Source organism: Pleurodeles waltl, chromosome 6 (genome assembly GCF_031143425.1).
Source record: "Pleurodeles waltl isolate 20211129_DDA chromosome 6, aPleWal1.hap1.20221129, whole genome shotgun sequence".
In the NCBI taxonomy this organism is placed as follows: Eukaryota; Metazoa; Chordata; class Amphibia; order Caudata; family Salamandridae; genus Pleurodeles; species Pleurodeles waltl.
The window spans coordinates 1005962667-1005977174 of record NC_090445.1 but is presented as its reverse complement, the minus strand read 5'-3'; the positions used below and the strand labels follow the sequence as shown (position 1 = coordinate 1005977174).

The window sequence follows — 14508 nt, the reverse complement described above, 5'->3', positions numbered from 1 at the left end:
AGGCTCTCTCGGCATGATCTTTCCGGTTTTGGAAAAAACTTAGCATTTGAATAGTTTAGTTCATATGAAATTGTGAAACTATTTTGGTAAAAACTGTGGATCCGTTCTTATGACAAATCTGTCCTTGTGAATTTGCATGTATGGTTCCTGGATTGTGAGAGCTTGTATATCACTCACTCTCTGGAGTGAGGTCATGGCTACCAGAAATGCTGTCTTTAGTGCGAGCATGGTTTGTGAGACTTTGTGATGGTACCTTCTTTGGTGGTGCAATTCTTTAGGCTCCCTTTAGGAATCATTTTATTAATGGTGCTGTTAAAAAACGTCTCTCTAGGCGGCCGCTTGTGTAAGCAACTACTGCTGTTAAATGTATCTTTAAAGATGCATATGTTAATTTGCAGTCTTTCAAATGTGTTAAGTATTTTAGCACTGTTGATCATCTTGCATTTTTTCTTAATAACACTCTTTTAAGGCACCATAAGGAGTAGCTTTTCCATTTAGAGAAGTAGCCCTTTCTTTTTGTTAGCTTTCTTGCGTATCTATGTACTACCATAACCTTTTCTTGTAGTTTTATGTGTCTAAATTCCATGTCCTCAGGAGCCAGGCTGGTAAGCTCAGAGCTTCTGATTCCCTGTGACAAACTTTCCCTTGCTCTATAGATAACTGGGTGTTGGCAGTTTTTAAGTGTTCCCTTCTGCCATCTGCATTAGCTCTGAAAAGCAGGTATGTCTTGTCACCTGGGGGGGCAATTAGGATTGGCGTCATTTTGCTTCTTTTGTATTTGTTGATAACCCTGTGTAAAAGTGGTATTGAGGCAAAAGTGTAAACATCAGTTTATCGACAGGGCATTCCCCAGGGACAGGTGGGGAGGTTGTTTGAAGGCAAAGCTTTTGCATTTTGCTTTCTCTAGTGTTGCAAACAGATCTATTGTTAGAGTTATCCACTTCCAAGTACTTTCTGATTTAGTTCCCATTCGTGTGAGCAAAACACCTGTCTGCTGAGCTTGTCCGCCGGAAGGTGGATCGCTGTTAATGTGATCTTCCTTTGTATAGCACAATTCCAGAGTTTGTGGGCTAGCTTTGACAACTGAAGGGATTGTGTCCCCCCCGTTTGTTGGTGTAAAACATTCTTGTAGTGTTGAATCAATACGGTTTTCCCTAATAACTGCTTCTAAAAGGTTTTTAAGGTTAGGTACACAGTTTTTAGTTTTAGGATGTTGATGTGTTGTATCGCATCCATTTCTTTCCAAACTCCTCTGACTTTCAGTGGGTTCATATGTGCTCCCCACCCCATATGTCAGGCATTTGTTGTAATTGTTACTGATGGAGTTGGTTACTGAAATTTCAAGACTTGAGTTATATTTGAGCTGTTCCACTGTTCTATTTCCTCCTGTAGTTTTTGTGTGACAACCACTTGATTTGCCCAACTTGCTGTTGCTTGTGACCACTGGTTTTGTACCCATTGGTTTTGTACCCATCCCAACTCCCTGTTGCTTTTGACCATTAGTTTTGTACCCATTCCTGAACAGGTCTCACATGCAGGTTTGCATAAGGGGTACGAGGAATGCATGATGCCAGTCTTCCTGCAAATCTCCCCACCATCCTCACTGTCAGAACTTGGCCCCTCTGGTAAAGTTGAGTCTCCACAATCAATGATTGTGAGGTCTTCTCACTGGGAAACACCTTTCCCTGAATCAAGTTTATTCTTGCTCCAATAAATATATTTTCCTGCTCTGGTTGTGGGGGATGATTTCTCTATGTTTATTGAGAATCATAGTGAGAATAAGGTTTCTATTACCTTCTGTAATGTCTTTGCGTTATTTGTAAGAATCTGCTCTTACTAGCCAGTCGTCTAGTTAAACATGTATCCCTTGCCTCCTGAGATGTGCTGCTGCTAGATAGTTCAAGAACACTCTTGGGGCTGATGGTATCCCAAATGCCAGTACTGAGAACTGGTAATGAATCTTGTTTAATAAAAGCACAGGAAACCTTTGTGTTGCACACTCATTGGAATGTGCAAGTAGGCATTCTTTAAGTCCATTGTTACCATGTAATCTCCTATTTGTAATTGAAGGATTAACTTAGCAATGTTGTCATTTTGAATTTTCGAGTCTTTATGAACTAGTTTATGAACCTGAGGTCTAAAGTTAGTCCTAGAAAGTTGTCTACTTTGGGAATTAGGTAATGAGTGGAGTAGTTTTCTTTGTTCACCTCTTGTTTTGGAACCCTCTTTATTGCTTTTTTTCACCCAGAAACTCTTCCATCTCCTTGAGGGGACATGTTTTTTCTTTGAAACCTTTTCCACAAAAAGGCTGTGTTGTTGAGATTGCCAACCTTGTTGGGTCGAAGCTGTTTGGCTGGTTCCCTGAAAGCCTTGATATGAAGATCTCATCTGGAAACGTCTCCCTGTGGGCCTGCATAGTGGTGCAGTTTCCCTGTGAACTCCTCCCCGAAACTGTAATGCTCCCATCAATTTCTCAGTTTCATTGTCCTTCTTTAACTGGTTAAGTTTGTTGTAAACCGTACCTCCAAACAACTGTTCACCGTTGAATGGGGTGCTGAAGATGCTGGCCTGTACCCCAAGATTCTTAACCATGAGTGCCTTCTAAGTGTTATTACCATGTTGGCTAGATGTTCCCCACATCGAAAGCAGACTTTAAACATGTATAGGTGATGTTTTGCCATGATCTACTAAATGTGGCGCCCTTTACAGTAATCTTCTGGGAGATGCTTCATTAGCTCCCTGATTTCTTGCCAATACTGATGTGCATGGCGATTCTGTAAAGTATTCGAATTTGCGATACACTTGAATTTCCTCCAAATTATCTAAAATCCTTTTGCTTTCTTTTTCGTGGGGGTGGCCCTACCTCTGATGGAACATTGGCCCTTTTCCTTGCAGTTGACACAATGAGGGACTCTGGAGGAACTGTTCCTTTGATATCAGCTGGATCCTTTGATGAATGTTTGTACTTTTTATCGGCCCTTTGAGTCACAGTTCGACAAGTGGCAGGCTCCTTAAAGGCTTCTCTTCCCTGGTCCAAGACATTAGGGAGCATGACTAGAAACTGGATCCTGGCTTGCGTCAGCATTAGGGTTTCCAGAAGAAAATATGATTGAGGTTTTCTCCTTCAAGTTGTACCCAATGCTTTTCTGCTGTGTGCTGAATAGTCTGGTTATACATGCTTATATCATCTGGGTGCGAGGGGTAACTGTCCACCCCTTCTTCTGGGAAGACTGTATCCAGATTCTGTCACTGCTCCACATACTCAGCTTCTGATCCCTGATATGTTTGTCAGCTGTTCATCTTCTTTCTCATAGAAAAGGTCTTCTGCCTCCTCTTGGGGCTCTGAAGTAAGGGGAGGTTTAATTTCCTCAACCCCTTTCTCCCTGTGCGCTTTAGGAGTCAGAGTCTTCTGGGGCATGTGGAAACCTTTTAGGCATTCACCAAATCTCTTTTTTCCTGGATGAGAGCGGCCATTTCCGACTAAAGGCACCTTCTCCTCCGCTCCATCCCCACCACCTTTTCTCCAGAGTCAAGACTTGGCACCCTCCTCTTCAGCTTCATAGAGCCCTTCAAAGACGTCTTGGTCGTCGAGCTTCATTGTTCTGCTCAGAGCCTCTCTGTTTTACACTGAAGTGTCTTTTCCTCAACTGTCTTTTAAAGTCTTGGATTTGTCAATTCCTCCTGCGGACTCTCCTTCGAGGGATCTGAGGGGCTCTTTTTGTCAGGGTGTTGCTCTGGTTGGCAAGCTGGTCAATGCTTAGACTCCCTTCTACGTCCTTGAGTCCGATTTACATGATTCAGGCTGTTCTGTTTTCTTTGATTTCTTGGTTGCCTGACTTTTGAAGTCGACGATCTTAAGTTCTATGTTCAAAGTCTCTCCCTGTGCTTCCTCAGCAACATTGTCCCACTCTTCACTGGAGAGGCCAAGGTCCCTCAGGGATGGTGTTGTCTGCTGGCCCTGCATGATGTAATGGGCCTGCCTCTCTCTCTCTTTTTTTCTTTTTCTCTCTCTCTCTCTCTCTCTCTCTCTCACACACACCCTTAGCGTCTTCCACAAAAAGATTGAGCAGGCGTTGCAGTTCTCACTTTTGGTGGCCGACAGGAAGACAGAGGTTCCAGACCAGGGTGCTTGTACTTCTGTGAGAACTTATGGTGGCAGTTCTCGCAAAACTGGAAGGGTGTCTTCTCCATTTAGGCTCTTCAGGGAGCCCCCTGAAGGCCATTCTCAATAGACTTTAACAAATCTTCTCTGTTCTCTGAATGATTTACCGGTACCTCTTCGTCGGAGATGGTAACGGCTCCGGTGAACTTTGGCGATTCCTTAGAATTTCTTTCCAAAAACATCTTCCGTGTGTTGGAACTCCTTCAGCAGGCTTCCAGACCCAACAGCGGTGAAAAAAGAATCGTAAGATGGCGACAAAATGAGGGTGCTTCTGGAGGAGGAGATACAGGGGGTTATTACAACTTTGGAGGAGGTGTTAATCCATCCCAAAAGTGACGGTAAAGTGACGGATATACCACCAGCCGTATTACGAGTCCATTGTATCCTATGGAACTCGTAATACGGCTGGTGGTATATCCGTCACTTGTCACTTTTGGGACGGATTAACACCTCCTCCAAAGTTGTAATAACCCCCACAGTGTCACAGGAAGCACCAAATGGGCAGATGTGTTGACGCCCATAGCAACTGAACAGCCACCAAATGACAAGTAATTTTGCTCAACATAAAATCCTGATAGAGCAATCAGACATTCAGCACACCAGCAGCCACACCACCATGAGACTGGAGATGAAGATGTGCAAAAAAGATAAAGGGAACCAGCTACCAATCCAATCGCACGTTGGCCATGTCTTTGCCAGGGACCCTGTACAGCCCTCTATTGCCTTTCATCTGGGTTGATGCTGTAAAATTATAACATATATACATAGTAATACAAATAGGCCATTCTTGAACTAATAACTCAGATGCTTGAAAGCGAATGCTTCTCTTACATTAAGAGAAGTCGATTTTAATAAATAAATACAGGAACTTAATAAGCTATAGAAGCAATATCCGTCAGATAATCAAAAAGATCGGGAAGCGCCTCTGCTTTTGGTTCTAATAGCTGTGAAAATAAAAGCTTTTCTAATCTTAGTAACTATAAAAAAAAATAACAGGTGTCTAGGTTTGAGGAGCCTATTGAGCCTTGGGATCTAGCCAAAATACCCGCTTAAATAAGTCCCATACTTCTGAATTGGGAATAAAAACAGGTATTCATTTTGGGAACCAATTCAGTGTATGTTGCCCCACATATTTAACAAAGCAGTATTAAGTAATCCAGTTCTACCGATTTCATCAATTACTTTCAGATGAATACATTGGTTTAAAAAAAAAAAAATTACCTTTACTGACTATTAACATCCCACCGCTCTGCAGGAGGTCCCCCAGAAAGTTGCCCTGGATACCATCTGCATTTGCCTGTATGCACAAAAAAATTGCAAAATTATTCAACTCGAGTATGCTGTCAGAGTATGATATATAGCTACAGGTTAGGCAGGTGAAATGTACAGTATCATACCCTAGTACTAAGGAACACATTCATAGCGTGGCTAGAGTTAGAAGTTTGCTTTTTCAAAATAATTTCAATTATAGTTTTAGAAAGACTCGGGAAGGCAAATAAAAACATTTTGCAGCTGTCAGTGCCTCAACAAGTATTCGCAAAGCGAATACATCAGACTGTAACGTGCTAACTTGTTCAAACAGAACCATGCTTAAATCCACAAACTATTTGTGCTGTGTCTCTGTGCAAGCCCCCTCTTTTTGGACTACCTATTTCCGTGCCCTATTTTACATTCTGCAAGCATACTATGCTGCTTGGTACCTGTACCACAAGATCAGGAAATTAAAAAAAAAAAAACTAAAAATCAAAACGGGACTTTCATATTAGGTGTAAAATGTGTGCATCAGTTTGACATTACATTCGACTGGGACCACATTGCTCAGTAAAATCACCCCCAGCGTGACATCAAAAGAATGGACAACCTTAAGGAGAAAAAAATGAAACTTACATGGAAAATTCCATTTAGGCACTAAATATCATTTGGATCATTATCAGCAGTAAAGAGTAAAAACCTTCTTGAAGCACAAATAACATTTAGGAGCAAAAACATATTTAGGTTAAAAAAAAAATCACACAGGTACAATCGAGAGTAGCTGCAAAACAATCGCCTCTACTGCAACATCAGGAACGCAAACACGCTTCTAGGTGCACGAACACAGGTGCAACATTAGAGAAGACTACAAGAGTGTGATACATTTAGGTTCAAAATCATTTAACGCGAGAAAATGCTGCAGTAATGGCACAGTGGTATCACATTTAATGATGTAAATCATCCTTTACGTGGAAGGGGTATGGAAACGGTTTTAGGTGCACAAATCACATTTAGGAACAAAATCGATTTTGGTGCATACCCATATTTAGAAGCAAGACTAATTCGAAAAGCTTTTAACCCTATTTCAGAAATGGTCTCCGTTATCTCTCTCCTGGTGGGGCCTCTTTGACATCATCAAAGTGCTTCCAGGTACATATGAAAGAAACTCTGTATCAGATGCAGAATTTCATGCATATTTCTGGGATGGTCATGTGACAATCCCAGCAGGCTCCTATTCCTCGGGTACCGAGTTTTCCATAGTACAGACCTCCACACAGGGAGAAAAGGATCCCTGGTGCAAACACACTTTTTGGGGTTTTTCTTTCCCTTCATGAGAAAAATATTTTCGTAGTTGGTAAGATTCCTTTTCCTGCACACTCTCACCAAATATAGGGATGATACATTCCTTTTATAATCCTGAAATTGGGAATACGCCAGCTCTGGGCAGGAGTAAACTGCTGACATTTTTCAGGTTGGAAACAAGAAGTTCCATTTCCTATGGTAATTTGCTTGTCGACAGCAAACAAAGGGCCAGAACTCAAGTGTTCAGGTTGGAAACAGGGACATTTAAAATCAACTTGATGTCTGGTAAAAGGGAAAATAAGATGTGCAACTAAACAAGCAATTTTAGTGACAAAAGTAATTTCGAATAAGACAGCTGCAGACTAATTTAGGACAGATGGGGCCAGTTATTGTGAAATGGGCGGGAGTTAACTACAAAGCAAAAAAATGAAGGAAGAGAGTAGGGCCACAGGCAGAAAGAAAGACAGATCTCTGAATGCAAGGATAGCAGAAGGACAGGAGCATGACGGGAAAGCATAGATGTGAGGGGAGCTTGAAAAGACACTAATGGATATGGAGATTGACAAAGGTGGGCAAAGGCAGTAACTGAGTCAGTCAGGAAACCACAACCCTCAGCTCTGTCTCACTGTGTTGTACCCTCAACACACAAGCAAGCAAACCAATGCAAGGGCAACTTCGTAAACCACCAAGTGGTCTGCAACATAGCAAATAACTAATCTGCTCTGCTCAACTAGGACTGGCTATGTTGCTGTTCACATTAGTCAAAGAGTGCTGTGGCAAAAGTTCTTTACCTGGCTTGGAAAAGGTGTCATCTTGTCCCTAAACGTTTTTGCTAGATAACACCAAATTTTTCCACCAGTGAATTCCACAATCATGCAGTCCGCTCGTGGCGCACACTGTTAATACATTTCTGTCAGTAGGTGGTAGCCAAAATGAATCTCTTTTCTAAACCGAGGTGACCACTGCCCCCTCAACCCAAGCTACGAAGTGAGTTGGGATAGTGGCAGCAACTCTGTATTCCAAGGACAAGAGACTTTTTACTTCCATCCCAGTGGAGAAATTGCCTATTGAGTTGTATTTTAGTGTTTGCGCTGTTCAGATATCAGGAAACCTTTACCCTCCTTATACGTGGGAAATGTATGAAGGTTGTGTATGTGATCTATGAATGACCTGGTTAATATTAGGGTCCGTATGGCTCAGTGTACATGCCGTACAAGATGGTGGCTTTGAGGTGTGGAGACTGGCTATGTCCATGTACAGCACATCAGCTTCCACGTGCTTCTTTACAGGGCCTCGTTCTCCAAAACATCTTCTGTTTGATGCAAGGCGGGAGAGCTTAGCTTTTTTCTCGAGTGTAGGCTTCTCCATACCTGAGCAAAACCTGCCAACATCCTGCATGATGTGTGTTTGCCAATTTCAAAGAGAACTGCAACAGGGGCAGATTGAACTGGAGTATAATCCGCAAATCTCCTAACACAAATTCACAATGGTCTGGCCTGTGTGCAAAGCTGAATTTATTACTAATGATTTTATTGGTTATGGGTTAAGAATTTGCATAGAAAAAGCTAACAAAGAAAATAAAGTGAGTTTTCGAAAATGTGCCTACTTGAGTGACCGTCAAAAATAAGTAATGCTTTTGTTAAATGCATATTACTATTAGTTGAACTGCACACGTAAAGAAAATTGTAGTGATATGTCATAATAATGATTATATGCTATGCATTTGCCTTAATTCATAGCACTTAGGTTAATGAGGTTTGGGCCTGGTCTGAACAGCCTCATATTAAGTTGCACGGATTAATAAAATAGTGGGAAATGTACGGTTGAGATTAAATGCCGCTATTGTTCACTGTGTTGACCAAATGTTTAGCAGATGTCTTTAACTTTCTCATGAGAACTGCCTTCTAGAATGCCTTGTATTAAATATTGCAACTTTATAGAGTTTAATGCGCGAGACAGTGATTTTCCCAGGAACCAACAATGGATGCATTGACTGGAGTACGAATCGCAACAAGAAGGTTACCCGACGAGTCTGGCGATGGAAGCAGGAGAAGAGGAGCCAATCATCAACATGTGAAAGACAGTTTAGTTATACCTAGATTTGGGTTTCTATTTCTATTGGATTAACTGTAAACGTACGATTTTCTGTCCAATGACAGAGTGGGAAGTTCTTTAGGAAATTCTAACGTAGCCCGACTGCACAGAGGAGAGGGATGCTTCTTTCTATTTTGATTTTCCCCATAGTGGTTTTGTTTGAGGAGCTGAATAAGTTCCTGATAACTTCATTTGTAACTTTGACTTTATTGCTTAAGTTGCGAATGTTGAATTTTGATCCCTTCCTAAATGGTTCAGATAGTTTATAGAGTCACCATCTCCGAACCATTCCCTTTCACTGCCCGTTGCTGAAGCCGCCCGAACAGATGTCCAACTGATGAAGAGAATCGCAGCTCGCTGATCCCTATTGAGGAGAGGTATAACAAAATGTTACTGTCCTTGTTGTAGGTTTTGGTCTTTGTTTCTAGGTTCCAACTGCTATTTTGATAGAGCCATAGTTAGATGTTTTTTTCCAAATTAACTTGAACTAAAATTGTTTTGCATGAAGCCCAAACATGCTATTCTAATCGGAATGTTAGTTAGGGAGTTCTGGAAAGGTTACCAATTTGCAAGTAACAAAGAACTGATGTTGTTCACCTGTTGAATTTAGATGTATGCTATTTCTATTGTGCAGTTATTCTTGCTATTAATTTGTACTGTGACTTTTGAATGCTTAATTGTTAATGCTTTAGTTAAAATGAGATTCTTTAGAATATTTGGTCAACCGGTGTTATTCATGTATGTTTATCATTTGGTGTTGAGACTAATTTACGTGACTTTAGCATTGTTAATATAGGGAAATAAACTTAAAAACGTTTCCATAAAGGTGTGGTTATTCATGGCTAAATGGGTCATGGTCCGTGAAGATTATTGACCCCAGATGAAATGGTTGTTTATTGGTTATGTCCGAAGGCTTGACGTTGAAAGGCGTAGCTTCTAGTGGAATCACTAGAAGCGTAGTAAAAAGGTCAGTTGAACCTATGACGTGTCCCTTATAAATTAAAACACCAAATAAGGTCAGACGCGGTCACAGTTCTTGGTAGCAGAGGATGGTTTGTCTCTTTGTGAGGCCACTAGCGATGGTTGGTTAGTCCCACTAGCGTTGGATAGTTCGTTTCCTTAAGAGGCCACCATAACGACCTTTTTCTCTTCAGCTCATGGTAACAAAATCGAATGGTGCGTCTCCTTAAGAGACCACTATGATGTCCCACAGATAAAGGCTATAATTTTGCAGACTTGTAATAAAAGTGTAAGATTATGACTCCCTAAGAACCTACCATGACTTTTCCAAAACCTTGGAGCATGCCAAAGTTTGTTTGAAGATGGTCTCGGGGTTTCTATGACAGTGTGAATGGAATACGTTTTGCACTTGCACAGCTTAAGCAAATCAAAGGTGAATTGTGATATTTGAGAGTGTTTAGGGAGTTTGCGGACTCCAGATGAAGTTGTCTAGAGAGTTTGCATACTCCAACGTGTGAGAGTAGGGAAGTCGTCGAACTTCACATGTGTGTGGCACTTTGTGCTAAAAAATTGCCCACATGGTTGTTGGTATACGGACCCTGCGTGGTCTAAGACTCCGCAGTATTAAATATGTATGAGGCACTTGGCTTACAAAATAATTTGTCTGTTTAATAGGTCGATTGGGCGAGGCTGAAAAACTCAAGAGTGCGTGTTGAAGGAGTGATAGTTTTTTTACTGAGATTTGGTGAGTCCTACGTGCACCTAGAGGATCCAATGATAAATTGAGTGTACAATTTGCTGGTCGAATTTTGCTTGCGAGTCAGGTAAACTGAGATAGAAGGAGTATCTGTCAGAGCGATTGTGTTACCTACCTGTAGCAAACAGACAAGTTGTGTGTTGATTTTATTTAGTGCTCGCCATATTCGCAATTGGTTTTGCGCTGATCTGAGTTTAGGAGGGCAAGCCGAAAGGCTTTGTCAGCCGCTGTACGTGTGAGTGTGACGTCATTTAAGCCCCGCTGCGATAGGTCAGTTAGTGTGAAAAGCCGCAAACTGATTGGTGGACAACTGTGAAGCGTAATTGGTTGAGAAGGTAGGCAAAAAGGTTTTTAGGATTGAAATTCTCTTCCTGATTCGATTAAAAGTAGCGTAAATTACAGAAATTATGTTTTTCAAAGCTTTAAAGAGTGCTCTAAGGGGAGATGCGTGCATTCAAAGTAGAATAGGAGAAATTACACCACCAGAAGGTACACCCCTGCTTATATTGTATTTGAGGAACAAGGTGCTGAAACAGTGGTGCAAGGAAACAGAGAGAGATGTGAGCTTAGCATTCCCTGCCCATGGAACATTTAAATGTGAGCATTTTAAAGTACTGTATGATCTGAAACATCCTCTGAGACCTTTTGAAGCATTAGCTATTTGGGAACTAGTGGCCAGACAGCAACAACAGCTCAAATTTGAGAGAGAAGAATGAGAAAAGCTGAGAAAACTATAACAGAGGCTAAATAGGATAGTGAGCAAACATTCTGGAGAACTGAGACTTTACAAGGAATTAAGTTGTTTCCAGCAATTACACAAGAGAACGGGAACAAGGCTAAAAAGAGTAATAAGAACAGGGATTCCTATCCTTCGGATGACAGAGAGCAAAAATCCACCTAGTCTAGGAAGTCTTTAACGTCTGATGAAGATTCAGATAATGATGAGTTTATTTTGCAGTTGCTGAGAAATCGTCCTGCACCTTAGGCAGCAAATGAGAGGTTCAAGCACTAGTGTAGACTCTACAGCTCTGGTACCAATTGAATCTACACAGAGCCAGGTACAAGTTAACCATGGTGTTCCAGCTACTTATGCGATTCAATGGCCTATGCTGCAGATTGAGATACCCAGAATTTATCCAAATGTACCTATTATAGATAATGCAACAAACTTAGTAGTGCTGATAGAACAAGCTGCCCACATGAGGGGTTTATCGAAAGCCGACTTTGATACAGATGTCTACCCAAAATTTGATGTCCCTAATGCCGACACAGACGTTGCCGAGATACACCCCCATAACAGGATCACAGTCAGAAATGTCTGGCTTGACAAGTCAGAATATAGGAATAATGTACCTCAGAGATCCAAATTCCCGCTCAAGTCCAGATGCAGTTTCAGTACCAGTTAACTTAGGTCCTGTCATACCATGGTTTGCCCAGGAAAATAATAAAAGGAGTGAACAGAAAATCCTTAATCCAAGAGGGGAAAGGGAGCAATTCACAGAGAACGCAAGAATGATGACTACCATGAGACCGACATTTGATGGTACAGGTCCATTAATTGATTTGAGTTACCCTAGAACCCCACCGAATAATTTGTTAAGACAGGAATTAGGCTCTAACCCAGTTGCAACAACACCAGAGACCACAAGTTTAATATTACAACAAGTGCCCGGTGCAAGCAATAACAGCATTTCATTACAAAGGTTGACAGCTCAGCAGTTAACCGAATGGTTGGAGAAGTTCAGTAGCACCCAAGGAGATTCCAGCAGAGGAAGTGCATTGAATTTGACCAGGCTTAGACTAGAGGTAGAATAATAATTGCAGGAACGATGGGGTTGGACAGAATTGACTTGTTCCGTAAAAACGAGCTACGTTATTTGTGCAAACTGATTACCAACAAAGCAGGAATGGTACATCAGAAATTAGCAGACCTAGCAGAAAAATATGACGTTGAAATTGAGAAAAACAAACATTTAAAGAGGCGTTCCAGATTAGAGTTTGACTCAAAGGACTTTGTACTATTTCCCTAATTTGAATTTTCATTCCCGGTACTCAAATGTTCTCAGAGCATTCAAACATGGGAAGCATTAGATAAGTGGGAAGGCAGATGGGTTAAGAAAAGACCAGAAGAAAAGGGATTCTGCAAATCTTACTGTGAATGTGCAGCAGGTTGAGGATCCAGTGAAATATTACCAATGAAAGAGATTCCGGGAGGGAATCTTGTCCATGTCCCTTGGAGCAGAAGTGACATTTTGTACTTTACAAATGATTATCCCAAGTTGAGAGAAAAGCCAGTGGAGTTGTACCAGCAAACAGATAGGTTTGTGAAGCTCACAAAATACCTGTGGAAGGATTTGAACACCCTGTTAGAAATCGTGGTTCCAGCAGACTTATGGGTTGAGTGCAAAAGAAGCATAGATTGGCCAACAAGAGAACCTCAGAGAGATCCAGCAACAGGTGCACAGTCTCCTTATGCAAGGAAATATTACTATAAGGTATTCGAATTTCTGAAAATGAGAAATTTTGCCCAAGAAAATTGACTTGCAGAGAATAGACAGGACAGCTCCGTAAGGGAAGGAGTCAATACATGCATACTATGAGAGATTGTTGCAGGCATTTAAACATTACAGTGGCACAGAAACGAATGAGCCGAAAGACATGATTTATTTTGTGTTCAGATTTGTTGAAGAAGTGAAACCCGAAATTAGCCAGATGACAAAGTCATTTGATTTGTTGGCAAGCAAAACTGATTGATGAAGTATTGCAGTATGCAAAGTACTGTAGTGATGAGATCGAGTTGAAACAGAGAAACTTGAAAGAAAAGGCGATGGTGATGCAGATTAAAGCAGCTCTAAGAGGAATGCAGGGAAGTTTTCCACAGCAACAGGAGGGAAACAGGTTGTTTCAGAATCAAGCAAGAGGTAGAGGTCGTGGTGGAACTGGAAATGTGAACCATGGTCTGGATTTGAATACTGTAGTTGTTCAGAATAATGAGCGGGGAATGAAAAGAATGTTACCACATCATGCTTGCGGAGGCCTCGGACATTGGAAACGGAAGTGTCCAATGCTAGTGCAGGAAGGTGTTCAACAGACAAACTAAATCAATTATTTTCCCAATATGAGAGAACTGAGAATGAGAGGTCAAAACCCAAATTACCAAAGTAATATGAATCAGGTACAAGGTTTTCAGCCTATGCAACAGATGCAAATGCCACGTTTGCAGATGCCCCAGTTGCAGAAAATTCAACCTCAAGTTCAAATGGTAACTAGGCAGCAAATTCAAATACCTCAAGCCCCAAATGAGCAGCAACAGGTGATGCTTCCTCAGCAGGTCACTGGTCAAAGGATTAACCAAAGTAATAACCCAATACACCAATACCCATGACATAGTGAGGATGAAGCAAATGATGATTAGGTGAGTAAGAGTTCAGATGAGGAGGAATATGTGTTAGCAGCTTCATTAGAAGTAGATCAGAAAGGTCCACACGTGCAGAATTTGTAAACCAATGTGTTTTAAAAGAAGTGTTGAGAAGCCCATGTAATTCACCAATAATGGGATTGCGAAAGCCATGTGGGAAATTTCAGATTGTTCAGGATTTTAGGAAAGTAAATGATATGATTAAGTGTTGTCCCGTGGTGCCAAATCCAGCAGTGATATTGTTTCAGGTCCCATACGATGCTGAATGATTCACCGTAGTGGACCTGTCACAAGCATTCTTTTCTATACCTCTTCATAGGGATAGCCAATTTCTTTTCTGTTTTACATTTTTGGATTGAGTCCACTGTTGGTGCAGAATTCCCCAAGGGTTCTCAGAATCACTGTCCATTTTCAATCAGATCCTGAAAAAGAACCTGGAGTCATTGGAAATGCCTTTCCAATCAACATTATTCCAGTACATTGAAGATTTGCTAGTTGCTTCAAAGACAAGAGAAGCATGCAAGTATGATACTATTGCTTTGTTCAATCATTTGGGTAAAAATG

At 41.2% G+C, this 14508-nt stretch overlaps 1 protein-coding gene across 2 annotated transcripts in view; it reads right to left on the bottom strand.

Annotated features, from left to right (window-relative positions):
- The window catches only part of PRXL2B (peroxiredoxin like 2B), an 85415-nt gene that overhangs the window by 8096 nt on the left and 62811 nt on the right, over positions 1-14508 (bottom strand). For both annotated transcript variants that reach the window (XM_069239919.1, XM_069239920.1), the window contains exon 5: positions 5384-5459. In XM_069239919.1, the coding sequence (XP_069096020.1) occupies positions 5384-5459 (76 nt within the window). The remainder of the gene's footprint in view (positions 1-5383; positions 5460-14508) is intronic.